The sequence below is a fragment of the Macaca nemestrina genome, chromosome 1 (assembly GCF_043159975.1).
Source record: "Macaca nemestrina isolate mMacNem1 chromosome 1, mMacNem.hap1, whole genome shotgun sequence".
In the NCBI taxonomy this organism is placed as follows: Eukaryota; Metazoa; Chordata; class Mammalia; order Primates; family Cercopithecidae; genus Macaca; species Macaca nemestrina.
In genome coordinates this window covers 6,710,811-6,734,985 of record NC_092125.1, presented here as the reverse complement: position 1 = coordinate 6,734,985, position 24,175 = coordinate 6,710,811, and the positions used below count along the sequence as shown (strand labels likewise).

Here is a 24,175-nt window from a genome sequence, read left to right as displayed (position 1 = left end):
GGAAGGAAGAACTAAGACAGGTGACACTGGGAAGGAAGAACTAAGGTGACATCGGGAAGGAAGAACTAAGACAGGTGACATCGGGAAGGAAGAACTAAGACAGGTGACATCGGGAAGGAAGAACTAAGACAGGTGACATCGGGAAAAAGAACTAAGACAGGTGACATCGGGAAGGAAGAACTAAGACAGGTGACATTGGGAAGGAAGAACAGGAAGAGAGAAATGTCAAAGGTGAGTTGAAATGTTGAAGCTGGGGCACTGAAAGTTTCTGTGACTTGCTGTCAGGCGCCCGTCTAGCTCCTGCTCTCTTCCTCTCTACTTTGAAAGGCCGTAGGAGGAGGTGGTTTCAGGAGTGAGGGCCCCAGAGCCAGCAGCCGTTTATTACCACCCTGGCATTACCCCTCACTAGCTATGTGCCCTTTAGAAAGCATAGAACTCTGTGTGCCTTACCTCAATGCAACAGGGGTAGTAATTTTAACATACATACTTAAAAGCAAGAATGGGGATTCCTAAAGGGTTTAAAACACTCAGTACATAGCACGTTATATCCTCGCTATTTGTAAAATATTGAGAACTTCCACACATTTCCCTTGCTTTGAAATAATGTAAAGTCATCCGCAATTATGTAATATGGATTTAATTATTTGCATTTCCTTTAAATTTGTAAATAAAATTTAAAAAGTAATCAGAGGCCAGAGCCCAAGCTGGGCTGCCTTATTTGGTATAACATCCAGCAAGTTCTGACATGCTCCTGATTCTAATGAGGTCAAGGAGAGTGTTTTAAACACAGTGAGTGTCTTTTATCCTGGGTAAGATAAGTGATCACATTTGTGTGATGAGAAACATCATTGGTTTCCTTTTCATCATGGAAAGGACTTAATGAAAATCCAATCTATAGATTCACTCCTCTTCCAGTTAGTGATCTCTTACTAAAATGAAAGGTGAAATATGTTTGCCTAAGCAAAAGCCAGGTAGCCAGAATGCCTTCCCTGTTAAATCATTGCCATTTTAGTGTCTGTCATTAAGAAGAGCTCACTTAGACCAAAGCTTTTATTGTAATGTAAAATTGGGTACTTTTTTTCCAACCTTTTAAACAGTAATGAATGAAAATAACCAGAGGATGGCCTGAATGTAAACAGCTTGCAGTCACTGTTAGTTCCCACCGCACCCTCCCACAACCCCAAAGAGAAGTTCACTCTCTTTGGAGGTCTGTACACTTTCATCGGATTGTACTCCAATGATCTCAGCCCCTGACCTGCTCCTCATTTCTCCCTGAATATTGGAAAAGAATATCACTATGCATATATTTATGCCCACACTCAAAGTGTGCTGGCAGGAGAGGGACTCTGCATCTCAGCCCCGTCCTTTATAATCCTTAAAGGAATGTTCTCAGGCTAATGAAGGGAAGAAAGGAATGATTCTGCCTCAAGCATTCAGGCAAAACATTTCAAAGCACTCAGAGTCCCATTTAATCCTCATGCTAGATAAGCGGATTATTTATTTTGACCCATCCTGCTGATGGAGAAACAGGTGAGTTTATTTTGACTTCTCAACAGCTAAGAACTGCTCAAATAGATGAGATAAGAGGTACCAGGTGTCAACTAAAGAAGGAAAAATCTGACCTTTGTCTTGGCAGTGATTTCTCTGGTCTGTGTCCCTAGGAATGATCTAGGGATGGTGCGTGAAGGCAGGGAATGAGATGAATGATTCCCATAGATCTGGTTTCCAATTTCCCCCTTTCTGAGTTGTTGGAAAGGCAAACTCACTTCTAAAAATTCCCACCCTCCCTTCATCACCAGTCTCTTCATTCATCTGGATTATAAACAGAAAAATCATTTCCCACACATCAGCTGTGCAGTCAAATAAGTATATTTCAGGCATTCTCTCTCAACAGTAATAGGCTTTATTTTCTTCTCAACGTTATGTAATCTTATTTATTATCAATGTCCTTCGTCCATTAATCCTTTCGAGAAACTGTTTAGTGGCCCCACTGTTGCAGGCCAGTTCTTCCTCCCATCTCCCGTGTTTTCCTCCTTGTATCATGGGTGATTGGGAGGAGACACTTGGAAAAGACACGCAGAGAGCAGAGACCAGGAGATAAGCACATTGTTACTACCACGGTGAATTCTAAAGCCTCCTCCAAAGACCTCATGTTTACATTAAGGGTCACCTCACCCTGGCAACGTTTGCTTTACTGGATTGAATCAAACAAACTTCCTCCAAAGTCAGATCGTTCTTTCTTTGAAAACTTGGGTTCCTGTTGTTGCTGCCTATGACAGTTTCAAAAGAAAAACAAAAATCACGTGGAAGTTTGCTCTAGTAATTCTTAATGCCTCCAGTAAACAGTGAAGCTCACAGCAACGGCGACAATTCAAAGCAAGCTGCTTAAGCATGAATGGATTTGTACCCCCACACAAACACATCGAGAACACAGACAACTATTTCTTTGAAGAATCTCACGGAAATTACAATTATTTTCAGAGGAAAGAGCACACTTCAGAGACTACAGGAATCGGGGTTCACATCTGAGGTCACCGTAGGACTGTCCTTCCCCCGCAGAGCCCAGCAAACAGTCCTTATTAATTACAAGGCACCATTACCTCTGACATGAATCATTTTTCAAAGAAAAAAAATCAGTGCTCTGGTGAAAAGAGTGTTCCTGCCCTTCTAATAAAACATGGACAGTGCCTCAGAGCTCAGGTGACTGTTCAGGCTCATGCTACCAACAGCCATTTTCACCAGCAGAGGCTACGTATTCTTTCCCAGGTAACAAACTAGGTCTGTAGAAAACTCCAGAGTTTCTTACCATTGTGACCAATCTTCCTTCCCTCCCTGTGGAGTCCAGCAGCCAGGAGCTCTCGCTGATGTGCTGCTTCCCACAGCCTCTGGAGCCTTTGGAAGCAGAGAATGTTTCATGTGGCACCAACGTATCACCACCGATTACATTTCAGTCCCTCAATTGCTGGCCTCAGTGCTTTGGAAATCAGCCAAACTGAGCACGAAGAGAGAAAGGGCTGCAGCTTGCAATTTCAGAATTTCCCCTAGAATGTGCTCTTAAAAACATAGGCCCCTCATTGAGCATTTAAGCAAGCACTGGGGACTGCTATGTTCAATTATGTTTCTCCCTCTTTTCCTTTTAAACTGAGAGGAGTTGTGTTGCTTGTGGAATGAAACGATAGCAAGATCTCAAGCTGACCCAGGGGAGGCAGGCACCGTGCCGGCGTCCACACACCTCCAACCTGAGCAGAAACGGCTGCGATTCCAATCAGAGTAAAGGAGAATCCTGCCTAGACAAAGACGAGCGAAGAGGGGCAATGCTGACGAGCACTCCATGGTTACAGCAGCTCGGTCATCGGTGGGTGTTTGCTAAGTCCAGACTAAATCATGTGGCGTAGCGCGGTCAAATCTGAACAGGTGGAAAGAAAAGTTCTTTACTCATCAAGGCAGTGTGAGGTGCACAGCTTTAGCTTGAAGAGTATAATCAAAGTTCTTCAAATGCAGGGAACCCTGTCTTCTCAGATGCTTTAAATCTAGCCTGTGCTGCTCAATTATATTAAACCACGGGGCTCTTTGCTTTTCCTGCGCTTTGGTCACGTTTTATCGTTTAAAAATTTATCTCAGAAGAATTCAATCACACAGCTAGCACACAGCTAGCACACAGCAGCAGCTGAACCTCATCCAAAGCTCAGACCAGGGCTCTTTAGAAAAATAGTACACATAAGAAAAAACATCTGTTGATTGCCAAATTGTTTACTTGCCTTTCCTTCACCATCTGTAAATTTCAGGAGGGCAGGTACCATGCTCTTTTGTTCACATCTGTATCCCCAAGGCAGCACCTGTTCCATTGTAGGATTATTTACTAGCTGAGTTAATACATTGATTTCCCACTACTGTTGGAAATGTTCGCAAAGTCCCACAAATTGGTAACATTCCTTTTGCTTGGAGACTGATTTGTTCCAGGCTTAGGGTTGGGTTCCTTTTGTTATGGCTTTTCCTCTTATCAAAAAGGAAAAATGCACATCTCCTTGTATGGTTAGGCCTAGAAAGGGCAGGAATAACTTCCAGCAAAGCTAAATACTTGTTCTAGAGCAAATTCATCCCCAGGAATACGATTCGTGCTGATGGCCAAGGGTTCTGATTTCTTAGAAGAGTCCATGGCATTTATCAGGCGTGATGGCATCAAGGAGTAGCTGTGAATCAACAGTCCCAGAAAAACAAAGAAATTTTCACACCCTCTGGGGAAAGGTCTTTCAGGAGAGAGAAGCCATTATGGCAAAGCAAATTAGGTGCCCACGTGAGAGACATCTGGCCAAGATGCAGCTCAAGGCTTGCACTGAGTAGGTTCTAGACACCCCTTTAAGGGGTTAAATGAATTCAGTAAGTGAATACTCTGAAACTCTGGAGTGTTTAACACTTGTCCCGAAGCTGGAATAAGCCAACATTGCCTAACGTGGATTCTCAGTTCATCATCCCATCCTGAGGTCCTTTCTCTAGAAACACTCAGCCACATCGTTTCCACTGTTTCTTGGGCCATGCCCACTTATACTTCCCCTCTCATGGGAAGATGTGGCAACATCTACTGCAATGTGACCAGGAAAAAAAAGCATTGTCTGCTTTTTTCCATTAGCCTTTATCTTTGTGCACAACAGAAATCCCCCACCACAGCATCAATGAAGCGTCTCCCTTTCTTCTATCTGTTCTTCAAGGTGTAGTGTTATTCTTTCTTCCTTCAGGAAGAGTTCCCTGATAGCCTTAACTTACAGCAATTTATCTTCTCCATGACTGTCGCTCAACACTGTCCCAACCATTTAACATTGAATCATACATTGTCTTCAGACACTTCTTGGATGCCATTGGTTATTTTATTGTTTATGTTTAGGTATCTTACCATGTAGCCAGATTGTAAGCATGTTATTCCTATATCAAATTCTTTCTTTTCTTTTCTGTATTTTGTTTTTGTTTTTGTTTTTTTGAGAGGAGTGTTGCTTTGTTGCCCAGGTTGGAGTGCAATGGCACAATCTTGGCTCACTGCAACTTCCACCACCCAGGTTCAAGAGATTCTCCTGTGTCTGCCTCCTGAGCAGCTGGGATTATAGGTGTATGCTGCCATGCCCAGCTAATTTTTTGTATTTTGGTAGAGATCAAAACACACTGTGTTGCCCAGGCTGGTCTCGAACTCCTGAACTCAGGTGATCCACCCGCCTCAGCCTCCCAACGGGCTAGGATTACAGGCTTGAGCCACCGCACCCAGTCTAAAATTCTTGAATGGCAACCTACTGGCTGTGAGGTAAAACTGAGACTACTCTCCACAGCATTTAAGGTCCTTCATGAAAGACCTCCTTAAAGTTTCCTTTCCCACCATGCTCCTGCTAGTACCTTATGCTTTAGTCACAAAGAACTCCTTGCAGTATCCTCAAATCACCGTGCTCACCAATACTTCCAGGCCTTCGCACACAGGACATTCCATTCCAGGAATGGTTTTTATTGTTGTCCCCACAGGGGCTTGGGCTCAGTCCTCGACATCTGTGCCATCTCCCTTGATCCTCCCAACAGGACTGAATGGCAAGCTGAAGACGGGAAGTACATGAATCATGGGGGCGCACCATCCTTCTGTTTGTGTCAGGGCCCTGCACAAACCTAAGCAGATGTAGAATCAGTGCTTTTTCTGCAATGAGAAATGCTCATATAGTGTACTGGCATTTGGGACTTTTTTTTTTTTTTCAAATAAGTTAACCTAGTAGAAACAACAAGGGACTAGGAAGAAGGATTTCTGAATCATCATCTGCCTATTGAGTCAACCAGGATTCTATTGATATGAAGAATTATTTGGCCCTTTTATTATCAAAATCGTTACACTTCTCAGCTTGATCTTGTCAGAACACACTGAATTACAACCACCTAATTGATACCTGGCCTCACAAACCATCAGCAAGGAAGTTAGGAAGTTCTGGAGAGTGAGGAGCAGAAAAAAACTCGGACTTTTCTATAACATAGTAGTTTGTATACCTTCATTTAAAAATGTGGACATCCAGGCTGGGCACGATGACTCACGCCTGTAATCCTAGCACTTTGGAAAGGTGAGGTGGGTGGATCACTTGAGCCCAGGAGTTCCAGACCAGCCTGGACAACATGGTGAAACTCCATCTCTACAAAAATACAAAAATTAGCTTGGTGTAATGGCGTGCCTCTGCAGTCCCAGCTACTTGGGAGGCTGAGATGGGCAGATGGCTTGAGCCTGGGAGGTGGAGGTTGCACTGAGCTGAGATTGCGCCACTGCACTCCAGCCTGGGTGACAGAGCCAGATCCTGCCCCCCACCCCTGATGAGGACATTCGGAAAGCCAGTCCTTTCCTCTGCACCCCCTTGGTGCTGTCTTCCCACACACCCCTAACAACTAGAAATCCAGGTACAGCAATGAAAAGTCTGAGACCAAGCAGGCAAAATGCTCAGCAGAAAGCTATTCCCACTCTTCTGAACATGGAAAGGTGAAAGGGAAAATTTTAAATCCTTTTACAAATTTCACAATTGTCGGAGTGTCTGTGGCCCCCTCCACATTCATATGCTGAAACCTAATCCCCAACTTGATGGTGTTAGGAGGTGGGGTTTTTAGAAGGTGACAAAATCAAGAGGGAACAGCCTTCGTGAACAGGATTAGTACTCTTATAAAAGACGACCAAGGGAGATGGCTTGCCCTTCCCCCAAGTGAGGACACCCGGAGAAGGCACCATCTCGGAACCAGGAAGCAGGTCCTCCAGGCATCACATCTGCCAGTGACTTGATCTGGGACTTTCCAGCCTCCAGAATCATGAGAAATAAGTTTGTTTGTAAGCTTCCTAGTTTATGGTCATTTTGTTATAGCAGCCTAAATACGCTAAGACAAAATGCATGTAAGTAATATCTATTTCATTTAGTGTTTTCTTACGAGCAAATCCATTTTATGTTTTTAATGAAATTTTTATTGTACCCTTAGAAGACCTTTGAAATGTCTCTGAGAAGCCCAACAAGACACCATTACCTCCCTCCACGGAGTATTCATTATTTACCTATTCAGTATTTTCAAATGCTGGTCCTGCATTAATGAAAAGTGTACCTGCCATTCCAAAAAGGTACTCCCTAGAGATTGGAAGCTCCCTATGGCCACTGCAACACCCATTCCCTACTATCACAATTTAGGGCTCCACTTTAGGATAGAATTTAGAGAAAATGAAGAGGCATAGGCTCCTACTTATCCCATAGCTGCAGAATGACACCTGCCCACCCCCTCTCATAAAAGAACCAAGAAAAGTGTTATGAATGGCTTATCTTTCTTTGTTTCTCCCATCACCAGTTTTAACCCCTAGTCCTATCTTCCTGTACTGCCTATGTATTTTGCCTGGCCATTGGATATGTTTAGCCTCACCCACGCCTCCTCAGCCTCACAGTTGCAGCTAATTCAGGCAGCAGGGCTAGAAGAGCTCAACATGCGCTGGTGATTAGAGAACCTTTGAAAGAGTCACACGGACAAGATGATACTTTCAAATTTAACCTCAGGCCAGCCACGGTGGCTCATGCCTATAATCCCAGCACTTTGGGAGGCCAAGGCGGGCAGATCACTTGAGGTCAGGAGTTTGAGACCAGCCTTGTCAGCATGATGAGACCCCCGTCCCTACTAAAAGTACAAAAATATTAGCCAGGTGTGGTGGCGGGCGCCTGTAATCCCAGCTACTCGAGAAGATGAGGCAGGAGAATTGCTTGAACCTGGGAGGTAGAGGCTGCAGTGAGCCGAGATCACGCCATTGCACTCTAGCCTGGGCAACAGCAAAATTCTGTGTCAAAAAAAAAAAAAAAAAGCAAATTTAATCTCAAGCAAACCCACTCAGTCTAAGAATCATAAAGCATGTAGGGATGCCTTTCAGCTTCTAATAATGTTTCAAAGGTTTCTGTTTCAATAGACTTAAATTGATGTTGGCAGAGAAAAAAATTAGGTCAAAGCACCGAGAAAGAGAAACCGTCACTTTCTAAAACCACCCAAGATTGCTAAGCATTTGCATATGTGAAAAGAGACACAGGGGAAAACATATTTCATCAGTAAAATATTTACGTTAATTTCCATTAAGGTATTATGAACTATGAAATCATAAAAGAGTTTCTAACACTGAAAAGTGGCTGTAATAGAAAGGGAAGTAAGGAGAGCGGGAAAATGTGAGTGCCCTTAAGTAGGGTAGCAGCCATTGTAGATCAGAGTGTGTTCCAGGGTCTAAACTCTCTAACGGAAAGCATGAAGTTTGTTTCCCAGACAATCCTGAATTACAGAGAGAGCTGCCCGGATGCCCTGAATCTTTGCGGATCATCACAGTTTACCCTTTCCGGATCTATCCCTGGGACCAGCTATTTCTTTCCTTCAGCTGTCAGGAATTATGTATGTGCCTGTTCTTCTTTTTTACCACAGGAGGGAGCCCGAGCACAATCAGGGTATAGTTCTCCAGCTTTTTCTCCAAGTGGTAACAAAATGACTTTTTAATCACCTGTTAAAAATATGGGTGTAAACGCCTCCAAGCAGAAACGAATGTGCTCAATCAATTATTCCAAATAAGCTTCGGAAGCTGCCCTCCAACTCAAACTGCTCGAGTTTTTCACATACACCTATGTGTGCATAGAGTGTGACTGTTACGTTGAATCTCTTTTACCTATTGTAATGCCAGCATTTGCAAATCATTTGAAAGGTTTTATTCAGATGAAGATAATCCAGATGCACATTCTAAGCCTTAAGATACTTGATTTTTTAACTAATGACTTTCCTCACATGGAGCTCACTGGATTGATTTATACCTGAATTAAAAGCAACCTGTAATTTATCTTCCAAGTCCGAACTTTTTTTGACATAAAGGACTGCCCCAAGTAAGAAGCCTTCTGAGGCAGATTGCTGAAGAGATTCAGTGATGGTGAAACAAGCAGCTTAACGAAGTGAACTCTCCTTATTAACCTTTGACCAAAGTCTCACCTGTACCCGTTCCTTGTTTCAGGTCTTACACACTTCAAAGGCAGCAGCCAGATTCAGTTCTAATTTGCCTCCGAAGAATTCAGCGCAAGCCCGTTTAGAAAAGTGATTATCCTTCAATTTGTAGGCAATGAGGTAGGCACTTACATGGGCTCCCAGAAGGCATCACCCAGATCATAGCACTTGTCCCAGAGGGGGGCTTCTTGACCAAATCAGCACAGGAGCTCACTTTATATGGCATTTCTACAAGGCTGTGTACGGTGTCTTAAAGTCGAATGCAGCTACAGCCATGAGGGAGGAGACAGATCTGATCAACAGAAGTGTCCCAAAGATGGTCCTGGAACTGCAGTTGTGTAAGGTTCCACTCTGTCCAGGCAGGTGTGCTACACCAGTTGTGGTGTGGGATAGAGCTGGGGTGGGGACAGAAGGGCCAGCTCCCCCCATGCCACTGTGCTCCAAGGCAGAGCCCTGGGAGTCCAGGAATTCTAAATTTGAACCTGTCCTTCCAGGACATTACAAAGAAATACTTCACAGGTCGGAGGATGGGAACATATTTTATTTAAGAGAGTGTCAGCTTGATTTATAAGCTTCATATATTTAGGTACATGGAATTGTCTCCTGACCCCAACCACGGTTGGAGTGGATCTGTTCCCTTCCCTCTTTACTCTGCCTTGCAGTCAAAGTAATGCATCAGTTTGGTTCCATTCAGTGACTCTGGGTTGGGTTTCTGAGGGGATGAGAATGGTACAGAGACCTTCAGATAAGGCTTGCTAGCCGCTAGCAACAGGTGACTATTTACTTTTAAGTTTTAACTAATTCAGATTAAATAAAATTTAAGATCCAGTTCCTTAGTCACACTAGCCACATCTCAAAGGCTCAAGAGTCCCATGTGGCTGGTGGCGACTGGACTGAAAGCCACACATTTAGAACATGTCCATCGCTCACAAGTTTCTACTGGACAATGCTACCCTAAAGAACTCTAAAAAGAAAACAATATCTATTTAGATTTAAAGTGGGGAAGAGTGAAACATCTGCAGGCTCAGCGCACAAATCAGCAAGCGAGTTTGCATATTCAGAATTACTGTGTGAACTATCCATGACTGGTATTAGGCATTATAAATGGTACCATGTGTTTGCTGGTGATCTGTATCAGAGACTGCAAACTGGCCACCTGCGGGATGAATATTTTATTTGGTTTCTGCTGCATTGTGAACATGGTAGAATGAGCTCCCAACATTAAAAAAATAAGTGGGGGAACTTCATTAAAATCTAGTTTTCTGATTTCTTTTGAAACATCAGAAGATCTGACCCCCGTGGGCTTGCATTTCCACACTGGAACACAAGACCTGGAGTCCAGAAGCTACTATCCCTTCAGGAGTGAGTGCTCTTCAGGTTACCAAAATCTCCGCCCATCACTGCGTCCACAACATGGTTTCCTAATTCCTTCCGTATGCGCAGTTGAATGGGAAAACAAGGAAGTCTCTGGCTTTGCAGAAAGGAAAATCTCTACAATAAACCACCACAAAAGCTGCCGAGATAAAACACCACAAAAGCTGCCGAGAACACTCTCGCTTACTCTGTTTCTCTAAATAAATTCCAGCATCCACTTACTCACATGGCACTCTTTGATCTATAGAAATAGGATTAGTGAATTACAAAAATCAGTAATTACAAAATTACAAAATCAGAAGAATCAAACTTCATAATTTCTTATAATTCCACACTCAACACTCGAGGCTTTCAAACTTGACTTGAGAATGAGAGGAGGAAGGAAGAAGATAATAAAGGCATCATACTCCTCTATCTACTGCCTTCTGCTCCTCCCTATGCAAACATATAAACAACACAAACATACACACACACACACATACACACACATCCTCAAGTGTAATGGGGCTATGAAAAGGTCCAGTTTTGCATAAGAATGAGCACACTTTTGAATAAGATTTTCAGTAATATTGCCAACATATCCCAATCATGCACAAGTCTCTTCATTTAAAAATCTAGTCTAATGTCCACGAATTATACTCATTTAAATTTAAGCTCCATTTAAAAAAAGCAGAGGCCAGGAATGGTGGCTCATGCTTGTAATCCCAGAACTTTGTGAGGCCAAGGTGTGTGGATCACCTGAGGTCAGGAGTTCCAGACCAGCCTGGGCAAGGTGGTGAAACCCCGTCTCTACTAAAAATACAAAAATTAGCCTGACATGGTGGCATGCACCTGTAGTCCCATGTACTCAAGAGGCTGAGGCAGGAGAATCACTTGAACCCTGGAGGCAGAGGTTGCAGTGAGCCAAAATCACACTGGCACACTCCAGCCTGGGTGACAGAGGGAGACTCTGTCTCAAGAAAGAGCAGGGACTTTATCGGTCCTGTTCAATATCGGCACATAGCAGGTACTCAGTTCTCAATAAATAGCTTATTGAATAGAATAGAACCCTGACAGGGAACATCCCATTTTCTTAGAAATTCTGAGTCTCTGCCATATCCCCCTTGATCTCAACCTGGCACAATGATATATTATATTAATTGATTCAACACACAGATGAAGGCCTTTTATGTCCTGGGACTCTGTTGGAGGTGTATTATAGTATGCCGTAGTTAGTTCTCTAAGTCACAGGTCATATGTTTAGGAAGGATTGCGATCGTGTTAATAATTTGATTTCAAATACCACATTGCCTTTTATTTTTAAAAAGTCACGCATACAATAAATAATTTGTCCATTAATATCTATTCCTCAACCTGTCCTACTCCTCTTTGTTCTAATGGAAAATTAACAGAATGATTTATTTTCCTTTGGGTGTATACCCACTAATGGGATTGCTGGGTCAAATGGTAGCTCTATTTTAAGTTCTTTGAGAAATCTCCAGGCTGCTTTCCACAGTGGCTGAACTAATTTACATTCCAACCAACAGTGTATAAGCATTCCCTTTCTCCCCAGCCTTGCCAGCGTCTGTTGTTTTTTGACTTTTTAGTAATAGTCATTCTGACTGGTGTCAGATGGTATCTCGTTGTCGTTTTGATTTGCATTTCTCTGATGACTAGAGATGCTAAGCATTTTTCCATATGCTTGTCTTTTGAGAAGTGTCTGTTCATGTCCTTTGCCCATTTTTAGTGGGTTTACTTGTTTTTTGCTTGTTGATTTAAGTTCTCTACAGATTCTGGATATTGGGCCTTTGTTAAATGCATAGTTTACAAGTATCTTCTCCTATCTGTAGGTTGTATGTTTGCTCTGTTGACAGTTTCTTTTACTGTGCAGAAATTCTTTCATTTAATTAGGTCCCAATGTCTATTTTTGTTTTTGCTGCAATTGCTTTTGAGGGCTTTGCCAAAAATTCTTTGCCAAGACTAATGCATGTGTTGACCAAAAAGATACTTGTGCTTATATGTTTATCACAGCACTATTCACAATAGCAAAGACATGAAATCAACTAAATGCCCATCAGTGGTAGACTGGATACAGAAAATGTGGTACATATACACCATGGAATACTATGCAACCATAAAAAGGAACAAATTCATGTCCTTTGCAGGGACATGGATGCAGTTAGAGGCCATAATCCTTAGATGAATTAACACAGGAACAGAAAACCACTTATAAGTGGGAGCTAAACACTGAGCACACCTGAACATAAAACATGTGAACAAAAGCCACTGGGGACTACTAGAGCCGGGAGGGACGAATGGGCGTGGGTTGAAAAACTACTTATGCTCACCGCCTGGGTGATGGGATCCACACTCCAAACCTCAGCATCCCATGTAAAAAATCTGCACATGGACCCCCCTGTATCTAAACTAAAAGCTGAAATTCAACAACAACAACAACAAAAGACAAAAGGAAGAAAACTGACTCTCCCCAGAGCCACTGCCTGGACTGTAACCCTCTCTAGGGGAGGCTGCATTTTCTCCCTTAGACCTTGTGCCACCAGATGAGGTCTGCATAGATATCCTCACTGCTCCTCACTGCCACTTTGAGACCATTCATTCTCCCTTTCTTCTCCCAAAAGAAGCTCCTGCTGTCATCAGACTAGATCATCCAATACTCCTCAGTGGCACCATTATCCATTGATTCCTGGGTCAATTCCTTTTTTCTCACTGTCACTGTCTCCAACATTACTTGTGCCTTAATTCTAAAAATGTCACCGTATATGTAGATGATCTTTCCAACACACTGGTGCTTCATTTCCTTGAACCATCGCTTTCAATACCCTTCTCCTCCACGCTGCCTCCACTACTCGCTTCCGTGTCATTATCATTAGCTGCAAACGCTCCGTATGTCAATCTCATGCCTCCCACTCTTCCCACAAGCTCGTATCTTTTCCTTGCACTCTCTGTGGTACTGTGACTTCAACCGTTTTTTGGCCCCATTAGGATTGGCAATCCATTGATCACAGTGCCATGTCACTACAGCACATGATATTGTCTCTTTCCTCTTTATCCAGCTTAAAGTCAAACCCAGTCAGTAGAGACACTCGCTTGTCCATGCTCTCTATGCTCATCCCCTTCTCCTGCTTTGTTGCACTTGCTTGTTGTCCAACCTTCAATACCTCCAACTCTGTACTCCTGAATTAGTACAGCCCGGCAGGGCTAGGGAAAAACAAACTCCAAATTCATGCTGCATCACAAGTGGACTCCTAATGTTCCCAAGCAATTAGGCTTCTTATCTCTACTCCATTCAGTCATCCAGTCTCCTAAAGGGTTATTTCACACTCCTTGACCTCTCCCCAAACTTCTGACGCCTTCTCTCTCATTCTTACTCCCAGCTTAAGGTCTTCCTCTTACTTCACATCCACAGACCACACTGCCTTCTCTTCCCACTTTCCAGCATCTGAGTAAGTATCTAGAACCTGCTTTCCCATCTATGACCAAGAATGAACTGGCCACACTCCCACCTCAAGGCAGTTCCTCTACTTGTATGTGTATTCCATCCTCATGTCCACTCAGGACATCTCTTTGGAAATTACACCCTCTTCTATGAAAAAAAAAAAATCAATTTTCTTACTCTACACTAGATCATGCTCATTAGCATATAGAATACTATTATTTTTCCCATATTGAAAAAAAAGGAAACAAAAAAGACCTTCCATTCTTCCCATATTCTCCACCAGCCATTGTCCCATTTCTTCCCTTCCCTGTGTGGCGATATCTGGAAAGCATTATCATTCAGTTATACCGAGTACCTCCATTCCCCACCTCTCCACTGACGTTGCTGACCTTAAGGTTGCCCATGGCCTCCACACTGCCAAGTCCAAACCCCAATTCTCAGTTTTTATCATACTTCATCTTTTGGCACATTTCACATAGCCACTCATTCCTCCTCCTTGACACACTTTTCTCACTTGCCCTTTCAGTACATCAAACTCTCTTGTTTTTCTGTCCACTTCACATGTCCCTTCTTTTTGACCCAACCTCTTAATTTTGGAGTACCTTTGAGCCCTTTATGTTACCTTAGTTCCATGGATTTCAATGGCAACTAAGTGCCAGTGGCTCCCATATTATGTTTCAGCCCAAATCTGTTCATCTTTCCAATGTCTACTCAACAGTGCTACCTGTATGTTTAGGAGGCAACTCACCCTGCCCAAACTCAACGCTGATCATCCCATTCTTCCCTATTTAGCGCATAGCTTTCCTTACCTCAGTTATGGCAATTCTATTTTTGTAGCCAAAAGCTTTGTAATCAAACTCACAAGGGTGGCTCTAATAAAAATTTAAAAGCATAATGGAAAATAACAAAACTTGGTGAGGAAACCCTCGTTCTGTCATTCTGGTGAGACCGTAAAATAGTACAGCCACTGTGGAAACAGTTTGGCAGGTCTTCAAAAGGTTAAACACAGAAATACCAAGTGATCCAGCAATTCCAATTCTAGGTATATACCCCAAAGAATTGAAAACAAGGATTGAAACAAACATATATTTTCATCACCATACCATCACCATGGTCAACAGTGGAAACAGCCCAAATGTCCATTGATGAATGAATAGAGAAGCACAACGTGATGTCTATCCACACAGTGAAATGGCACTCCACCGTAAAGATGAGTGAAGTGCTGACACATGCTACAATATGATAGACTTTGAAGACATTATGCTAAGTGAAAGAAGCCAGACACAAAAGGTCACATCTTGTGTGATTCCCTTTACATGCAATACCTGGAATACGTAAATCCACAGAAGTAGAAATTATATTTGTGATTGTTTCCAGCTTCATCCATGTCCCTACAAAGGACATGAACTCATCCATTTTTAGGGCTGCATAGTGTTCCCGATCATTCTGAGCAAACTATCGCAAGGACAGAAAACCAAACACCACACGTTCTCACTCACAGGTGGGAAATGAACAATGAGAACACTTGGACGCAGGGCAGGGAACATCACACACTGGGGCCTGTCATGCGGTAGGGGGAGCGGGGAGGGATAGCATCAGAGATATACCTAATGTAAATAACGAGTTAATGGGTGCAGCACACCAACATGGCACATGTATACATATGTAACAAACCTGCACGTTTTGCACATGTACCCTAGAACTTAAAGTATAATAATAATAAAAAAAAGAAAGAAAGAAATTATATTTGTGGTTGCCAGAGGTTTGGAAAAGGAAAAAATGGCAGGTGACTCTTTCCGGGTATGAGGCTTCCTTATGGGGTGACAAAAATGTTTTAGAACTAAATAGAAGTGATCACCACACATCATCGTGAACATACCAATTGCCATTGAATTGTACATTGATTGAAATGGCTCATTTTAGGCTATGTGAATTTCACCTCAATTAAGAAAATGGAATCTTCTTGACTTTTTTCTTTCACTGACAGTCCAAATTTAATCTCTCAGGAAATCACTCGGACTCTACATTCAAAATACATAAATAAATCCGGAAGCAGAACCTTCTCACCTGCACCCTATTACCAGTCTGATCCAGCCCAACATGACCTTTCTTTTGGATTATTACATAGACTCCTAATTGGTCTCCGTTATTATACTCTTATCACCTTATAATCTATAATAGATTCTCAAACACAATGTGCAATCAGATCATGTCACTTGTCTACATGAAACCCTGCAATGGCTTCCCATTTATTTCAGGGCAAGAGCTAAAGTTTTAACAATGGCCCAGGAGGCTCTGCATGATCTTGTTTCCTGGGCCCTGCCACTAATCTCTCCCCTCTTCCATTTATTCTGCTTTTATTCTCACACTTGTTCCGTCCAGTGCAGCCACACTGGCCTCTCTGCTGTTCTTCACAAATGCCAGGCACGGCCAGTCACAGTGGCTCATGCCTGTAATCCCAGCACTTTGGGAGGCTGAGGCAGGTGGATCACGAGGTCAGGAGATCAAGGCCAGCCTGGCTAAGATGGTGAAACCCCGTCTCTACTAAAAATAAAAAATAAAAAAAAATTGCCATGTGTGGTGGTAGGCAACTGTAATACCAGTTACTTGGGAAGCTGAGGCAGAGAACTGCTTAAACCCAGGAGGCGGAGGTTGCAGTGAGCCAAGATTGCACCACTGCACTCCAGCTTGGGCAACAGAGCGAGACTCCATCTCAAAAAAAAAAAAAAAAAAAAAGAAAAGAAAAAAATGGAACTCATAGAAATAGAATAGAGTTGTGGTTACTAGGGGCTGGGTGGGGAGGGTTGGGAAATAGGAAGATGTAGTTCAAAGACTACCAAGTTTCAGTTAGGAGGAATAAGTTTTAAAGATCTATTGCACAGCATAGTGACTGTAGTTAACAATAATGTATTTCAAAATTGTGAGAATAATCGATTTTAAATGTCCTCGCCATAAAAAAGATAAGTATGTGAAGTGACAGGTATGTTAAGTAGCTTAATTTAATGATCTCACAATATAAATACATGTCAAAACATCACATTGTAACAATTCTCACTTGCTAATTATAAAAAAATTTAATAAATACATAAATTATTTTTACTAGAAGAAACTTTCTTTGCAATGTTTTGTTTATTTTTAGTTAAAAATGACAATGTGTATTCAGTGTTACCAAATGTTAACACTTGTCAATTCTGGATATCTTGTAGGTAGTGGTTATAGTAGTCAGTGAACTTTTGTACTGCTTAAATTTCTCAACATTTTAAATACAAGCAAGAAAAAAAAGCTTTATGGTTTTTATAGCAAAGAGTTCCTTTGCTCTTCCAAAAAGAGTAAAAGTAGTCTTCTTAGAATTCCTATAGCAATCTCATTTCTTGACCAAATATAGCAATTTGACAATTACCTCATCCCATCCCTTATCACTAAAGAATGGAACTAGCAGAGTTATGAATACAGAAATATGATCTTCTTCATTAACTTGACCTTTCAACACTGTGTAATGATGGGAAAATTCAAATTACAACAGAACCGGCGTTCCTAAGACACAATCACTGAAGTTACCAGGAGGGCCCACCAGGTGGTGTGTGTGCATGGGAGTCGTTACTACTGAACGAGGGTTCCCAAGCATCCCTGAGAAGCACCCTCTCCAAATGGCCTTTGGTAGAGTTTATAAGCTGTTTCAGTCTATCTGTGACTTAGGTACTCATGCATGAGTTCAGAGCTCTGAAGAAAGCCCCTTCCACTGTGCCCCCAGTAGAACCGCGCCCCCAAGGCAATATCTCTATGTCACAGAGCCCTACAATCTCTTGGCAGAATTAAAATTGTATTTATTTTGGAAAATAAAACTGTGTGTACACTCATTTCCTTCTCAAACATTTCACAGCAAAACAAAAGTTGGAGTGCCAAGAGTTATAAAATTAGAGAGGAAATGAAAATCTGTTATTTTCATAACAAGGTCTTTTAACAGAGCCAAAGTATTTTGAGTTCCAAAACAACTCACGTCCCCAAATGGTAGTTTTCATAGTGATTTATTGATTTTAAGCCTTTGTGATGGGCTCTAACCTAATTTTGAACAGAGCCATTTTTAAGTTATGCTGGAAGCTACTGGGTAATCTTTCCAATATGATGGATGGTTAGATCAACACCTAATATACAAACTGTATGTAATAGCCTCATAATATGCCAGCCAGATAGGTAAATTATCCTTATTTTTTTTCATTGCAAAAGTGAGATGAGCTTGTAGCAAATAAATTCAAGTAATTTGGGGGCACAATAAAATAGAATAGCCTTTCCTTACCTTTCACTGCCATTTCACTCCTCAAATTAATTAATTAAGTTACTCTTAAATTACTGTGGACAGATTTGTGCCTATATTTGCAAACCTTTACAAACGTTATTTTAATTTTTATTATGCTAAATGAGATTTTACCATACACATTGTTCTGAAAGATTCTACTTTTTACTTAACAGTTTTTATGATGGACTATTCTGGGTCAATATCAGCATATGTAAACATATACATACATACATATACACACACACACACACACACACACTTTTTCCCACCAATTTCTGTGATGACAATGGTATTTCACAAAATAATAATAACAATAACAACCACAGCAAACACTTCCATAATGCTTACTACGCCTCAGGTTCCACATGGTTTACACATTTTAACTCAACCATGACTCACAACAACCTTATAAGATAGGTACTATTTCTTATCCCCTTTACTGATGAAAAAACTGAGACATGAGAAGAAAAATAATTTCCTCAAGAGCATACAGCTAGTGAGAGGTGAAGCCGTGATTCAGACTCAGGCAGTCTGGTTCGAAAGTCTGCGATCTTAACTGCCACACTAGACTGATTAGCTGTGAACTGCTTGAGAGTCCTGGAAATGGACATCTGGATTGCCTCTGTTTACTATTTCAAACAATGCCACAATAAATATCCTAAAAATAGATGCATCAGTGTATCTTGAAAGTGCATTTCTAGAAGTGGGATTGCATGTATAGATGTTTAAAGATTTAGTAGGTATGCCAAATTGATCTCCAGAGAAGCTATACCTACATTCTCCCAAAAGGGGATGCTTTCCTGCCCTTCACTGACCCTCGATGATACCAATCATTTTTCTTTTTTTGATAAGCTGATAGACATAAAACAGAATCGTGATGGTTCTCTAATCTGTATGGCCATAATAATGTGTGAGTTCAGCAATCTTTCAAGCATTTATTGTCCACTTGTATTTATTGGTCTCTGGATTCTGAATTTCACCTGCTCATATTTTGGTCCATTATTCTATTGAGTTGTCTTTTCTCATGCATTTGTAAAAGCTTTGTTTTAGATAGGGTCTTGCTCTGTGGCTCAGGCTGGGTTGCAGTGGTGTGGTATAACTCACTGTAACCTTGAACTCCTAGACTCAAGTTATCCTCCCTCCTCAGCCTCCTGAGTAGCTGGGACTACAGACACAAGCTACCATGCCCAGCTAATTTAAAAAAAAAATTAGACATGGGGTCTTGCTATGTTGCCCAGGTGTAGAAGCTCTTTGCTCCATATGTCTTGCCATCCAGGGAACATGCACAAACCCCTGCCAGCATCGCCATCCAACACTTAGAACTATGGCTGCACAATCAGAACAGACTCCTGGGTAGGTCCAGAGAAGAAGAGCTGAAAACAGGACTCATAAAGTCACAGCTGCTTCCCCAAAGCAAAATCACCAGCCAGTATACAGATAACAAGGCTTATTTGAGGCTACAACCCACAATCTGCCCATGTAAAATCATTTCCCTTCATGATAAATATTTTATTGATCCAACTCGATGCACCAGGAAAAAACCAGATCGTGGCCAAGAAAATCGGGAGGGGCTGCCAGGCCCGGTGGCTCACGCCTGTAATCCCAGCACTCTGGGAGGCTGAGGCGGGTGGATCATGAGGTCAGGAGATTGAGATCATCCTGGCTAACAGTTAAACTCCGTCTCTACTAAACTAAGCTGGGCGTGGTGGCGGGCACCCGTAGTCCCAGCTACCTGGGAGGCTGAGGCAGGAGAATGGCATGAACCCGGGAAGCGGAGCTTGCAGTGAGCCGAGATTGCGCCACTGCACTCCAGCCTGAGCGACAGAGTGAGACTCTGTCTCAAAGAAAAAAAAAATAGAAAATTGGGAGGGGTTGTAGAACCCTACTGGCCTGGGTTTGGATTATGGGGCCATCGCTTATTTAACCAGGGGGATTTAAGCAAGATAGTTCATTTTTCCCACCTCCAAGCCTTCGTTAGAACAAGAATCATAATACCAACCATGCGATGTTACAAGAATTAAGAAAAATGCAATCGTCTATTAGAGTCTAGCCACATAATAGGTGTTCAATTATTAACACTGAATAATACTTCCTATTATTACTATTAACACTACAAATATCAATACTGGTGGTGATGAAGGAGAGGCAAATGTAATTGATATACTGGCTCTGCCAGCTTTGGTATGGATAAAACTAGATGATATTCTTCTACTTTTCAAATTAAAACTCACGTCTACCTTCATTTATCCAACGAGTAAAAAGTTTATCTTCCTTTCCTGCCCCTGTCTTCTTTTTCTGTGTCCAGGAATCTCAGCCGTGCTCAAAAGCCCAGCTCTGCTTGCTTGTATCCTGCGGCACTGGTGCCAGACTCAGGCACTCCCCTTTGAGGTTAGCAGGCTCCTCAAACACCAGTCCTTATCCAAGACAATGTGGCCAGGCCTCTGGCACGAAAAACACTATAGATCCCCTTCCAGGCCACAGTGGTTCTTTGAGCAGTGAGAGAGTCCAAGCACAACATGACATAGGACTAAACTTATCCAGGGCTTCCTGGTGGAGCTGGCCTGGGCTGTCTGCTTTTCATCTCCTTAGACTCCTTCCCAGGGAGGCTATGTCACCTCCCTGTTCCAGCTGCACCTACCCTTTACACCTCTCGATTCCTGTCCCAAACCTGCAAATTCCTCCATCTCTGCCCCAGCTCCAAATCTTGATCTGTTGCAGACTGCAAGAAATAATTTTGGGAAAAAATCAGTGCTGGTTACTCTAGGATGTCCTTTTCTCTTTTCATGTTACAAGAGACCTTCCTCAGATTTAGGCTACTTCTGAGGAGCCAATCCCATTGCAGCTGCCTAAGAGGCAGCAGGAAGTGAAGGTCTTGGAAGCCCACAGCTGACTCACTTTCATGCTTAGGAAGTTAATTCCTGAGTGAAATGGGTATAAAACATATCACCCACCTTGCTAGACCCTTCAGATTTAGTTGTTCTTCTATAGCTAGTACTGTAAATACTAGCCATCATGTTTTGTTTTATTTTCTTAATCTCCAAATACTATGAGATTTTATGAGAAAAGAGAAAAAAAGCACATATAAAAAGAGAAAAAGGACAGAAGAGAATTTAAAGAAGTACCGTAAATACTAGATATCCATACACAATACAAAATGACAACACTGGCTGGATTCCTAAAACAGAGTTTTAGATAAACTATGACTATTTTGGTGAGAGTATTTCCTACAATAAAATGTGTTCTGAACTTTGAAGCCAATCAAGTTTGTTACATAACGAGCTGGAGAAGAACCAAGATTATGATTTTTCTTCACGTTCCTACTGTTAGCTATCCCAGTTTATGGAGTATTTGAAAGCAATTTGTTTTAATTAAGTCAGTGAAGTGATAGAAACTTGCCGAAAACATTGACTGAGCTGCTTTCACAGATCATCCTTTTTGAAATTAAGGGACTCTGGGAGACCACCCTGTTTGATTTCAATAACCCACAAGATTATGTATTTTACTTGGTGTTGCAAAAATATCTAAGCACATTGAACTTAAAACTGTGGAAAAAGAAAGGAAAGCACTGCTGATTTGTTCATGGAAGGGCAGGTGTTTGCATTTAAATTGGACGTGTTCACAGAGCAGAAAATAGAGTCTGCACTCATTCTCACCAAGGAGCTACTTGGGGCTCAGTGGAATCATGGATTTTGATACACTGAAGATGCATGGGCTTGATAACCTCACAATTTCTAAAGATATTCTCAGATGGTTGATGAGTAAGGAGCACACTTAGTTTGCTTGGATGCCTTTGAACGTGTCTGAATGACCAGGCATCTGATTCAATGTCAAGGTGTGCCGACAGAGCAGAAGGCAAACCCTGCTGATGATCCCTGTGAGTTTGGAGATGAATCCTAGAACTATCCTACAATGTCTGTCTCTGCAACCAAATTCTGGGAAGGACTGCTTACATATTGTTGTGTTAAAAGTATATTCTTGTTCACAAGGCTGTTGGAATTAAAATGCTGTACTGCTTTCAGCCGTGTAAACCTGGAGTCGAAGTATAATGTTCTCTACTTAATATTCTCAATTCCAAACTGGTTTAGTCTGTTAAATGCAGCAGTCTCTTTGGTTTGAACAGAATTTATCAGTAATTTTACTTGATCAAATAACTAAAGTTATAACTATTTTTGACAAAAAATAAAGTTAAATAGACTCTACATGTTTAAAATCTAAAATATTTTCTTTTTCTTGGTTAGCAGTCTCTACTGTATCAAATCCATGTGTTCCATGTATGAATTTCAGATTATGGAGCCCATCAAATGAACAATGTACATGTATCCAAGGTCTTTTTCAATGGTAAAATCATTTGAGTCTTAAAGATTATTTTTAAGAAGAAATTAGGAGTAAAAAGAGAATGTTTTATTTTGTTAATCTCTAAATACCTTGAGATTTCATGAGGAAAGAGAAAAAAGGACACATAAAAACAGAAAAGAGACAGAAGAAAATATAAAGAAGAATGTTCAAGTATGAGCTGAAATGTAAGTCTAAAATAGCACGTTAACATTCAGCAGTACAATGATGCTTAATCAGAGCCCTCAAAGGATATTTCAATTAGCAATACATCCCGGTGCTGTTGGAGTTCCCAAGCCTAGATTTAAAGAGTAAGATATACTTCTTGTGGATTAAAAATAACCAAAAATGGCAGAGGAATTGAAAACAAGTAGATAGAAACAGAATTGGGAAGACAAAAGAAACGGTAGTCTGGACTCTATTTCTTTTTTTTTTTTTTTTTTTTTTTTTGAGACGGAGTCTGGCTCTGTCGTCCAGGCTGGAGTGCAGTGGTGTGATATCGGCTCACTGCAAACTCCGCCTCCCGGGTTCCCGCCATTCTCCTGCCTCAGCCTCCCGAGCAGCTGGGACTACAGGCGCCCGCCACCTCGCCCGGCTAGGTTTTTGTATTTTTTAGTACAGACAGGGTTTCACCGTGTTAGCCAGGATGGTCTCGATCTCCTGACCTCGTGATCCGCCCGTCTCGGCCTCCCAAAGTGCTGGGATTACAGGCGTGAGCCACCGCACCCGGCCTGGAATCTGTTTCAATATGAATTTGAAGTATGTCCTTGAGTAAATCGTGAGTGCTCCATTTTGGTTCAATTTCCAAATGGAAAAGACACTCCTTGGACAGGGCCAGCGTGAAGATTAATGAGACAATACACAGTAAGTAGAAAGAACATAAAAGTAGATCAATGTTACATAGGCTAGTTGTAATCTAATGCTATCAGAAAACAAATGGTTTGTATCTCCAGTATTACTAAATATGAGTATAGGTATGCTCTATAACATGGCATGGGGCCTTGAAAAAGATCAAGGTAAAAATCATATAAAAGTTTTTCTCCCCAAAGGCAAAATAATCTTGCAGAGTGTATACATGAAGGACTGTTCCTAAAAGCCATAGATTAGCTCTAGTAATTAGTAGGATACCGGCAAGAATGTCTGTCATCTTCCTGGGAACATCCAGGGAAGAAAACAGAAGGTTGCTTGTGTGCATTAAAAGAATTGACTGGGCTGATACAAGCTAGCATTGTGTCAAAGCGGGTACGAGAAACACCCCCACGAAATAGTAAGAACTTAAAAAAAACAACTATAGACACAAGTACCATTGAGTGTTTTAAAAAATGAGTTTCAACTATTCAATGGGAACATTCCATTACCCGAGACAATAGTTTTGTGGAGTGTAATTGCCTGCAAATCTGTTGAGTTTCAAATACAAATAAGCCCAGCACCAAATGGACGGTTAACCCACGTGATAATAGCTTTATTATAGAGGCATTACAAAATAATTCCAAGGAAACACTTTTTCCAGAATTAGCGTCTCCAAGAAGGTAAGTCTGAGCTGAGAAATCAGTGAGAGACATTAGCTTGGTGCAAAAGTAACTGTGGTGTTTGCCATTACTTTCAATGGCAAAACCTCAATTACTTTTGCACCAACCTAATACAAGCCTCAATCTCTCCTTCAAGTGCCACTGCCATCTTACCGGGATTCCCACAGACCCATAACGTCAACATGTGGAACAGAATTCAGCATCACCCCTAAAGCTGCT

General features: G+C 41.7%; 1 protein-coding gene across 3 annotated transcripts in view; it reads right to left on the bottom strand.

Annotated features, from left to right (window-relative positions):
• The window catches only part of LOC105474663 (phospholipase D family member 5), a 418,259-nt gene that overhangs the window by 350,013 nt on the left and 44,071 nt on the right, over positions 1-24,175 (bottom strand). The window contains exon 1 of one of the 3 annotated variants that reach the window (XM_011729479.3): positions 2,807-3,480. The exons of 1 other annotated variant lie outside the window; for it this stretch is intronic. Coding sequence is in view for 1 of the 2 variants with exons in the window: in XM_011729478.3 (XP_011727780.1) it covers positions 2,807-2,809 (3 nt within the window). In the remaining variant the exon portion in view is untranslated. Of the gene's footprint in view, positions 1-2,806; positions 3,481-24,175 lie in introns of those variants that run through there. One more of the 3 variants, XM_011729478.3, reaches the window with a different exon arrangement.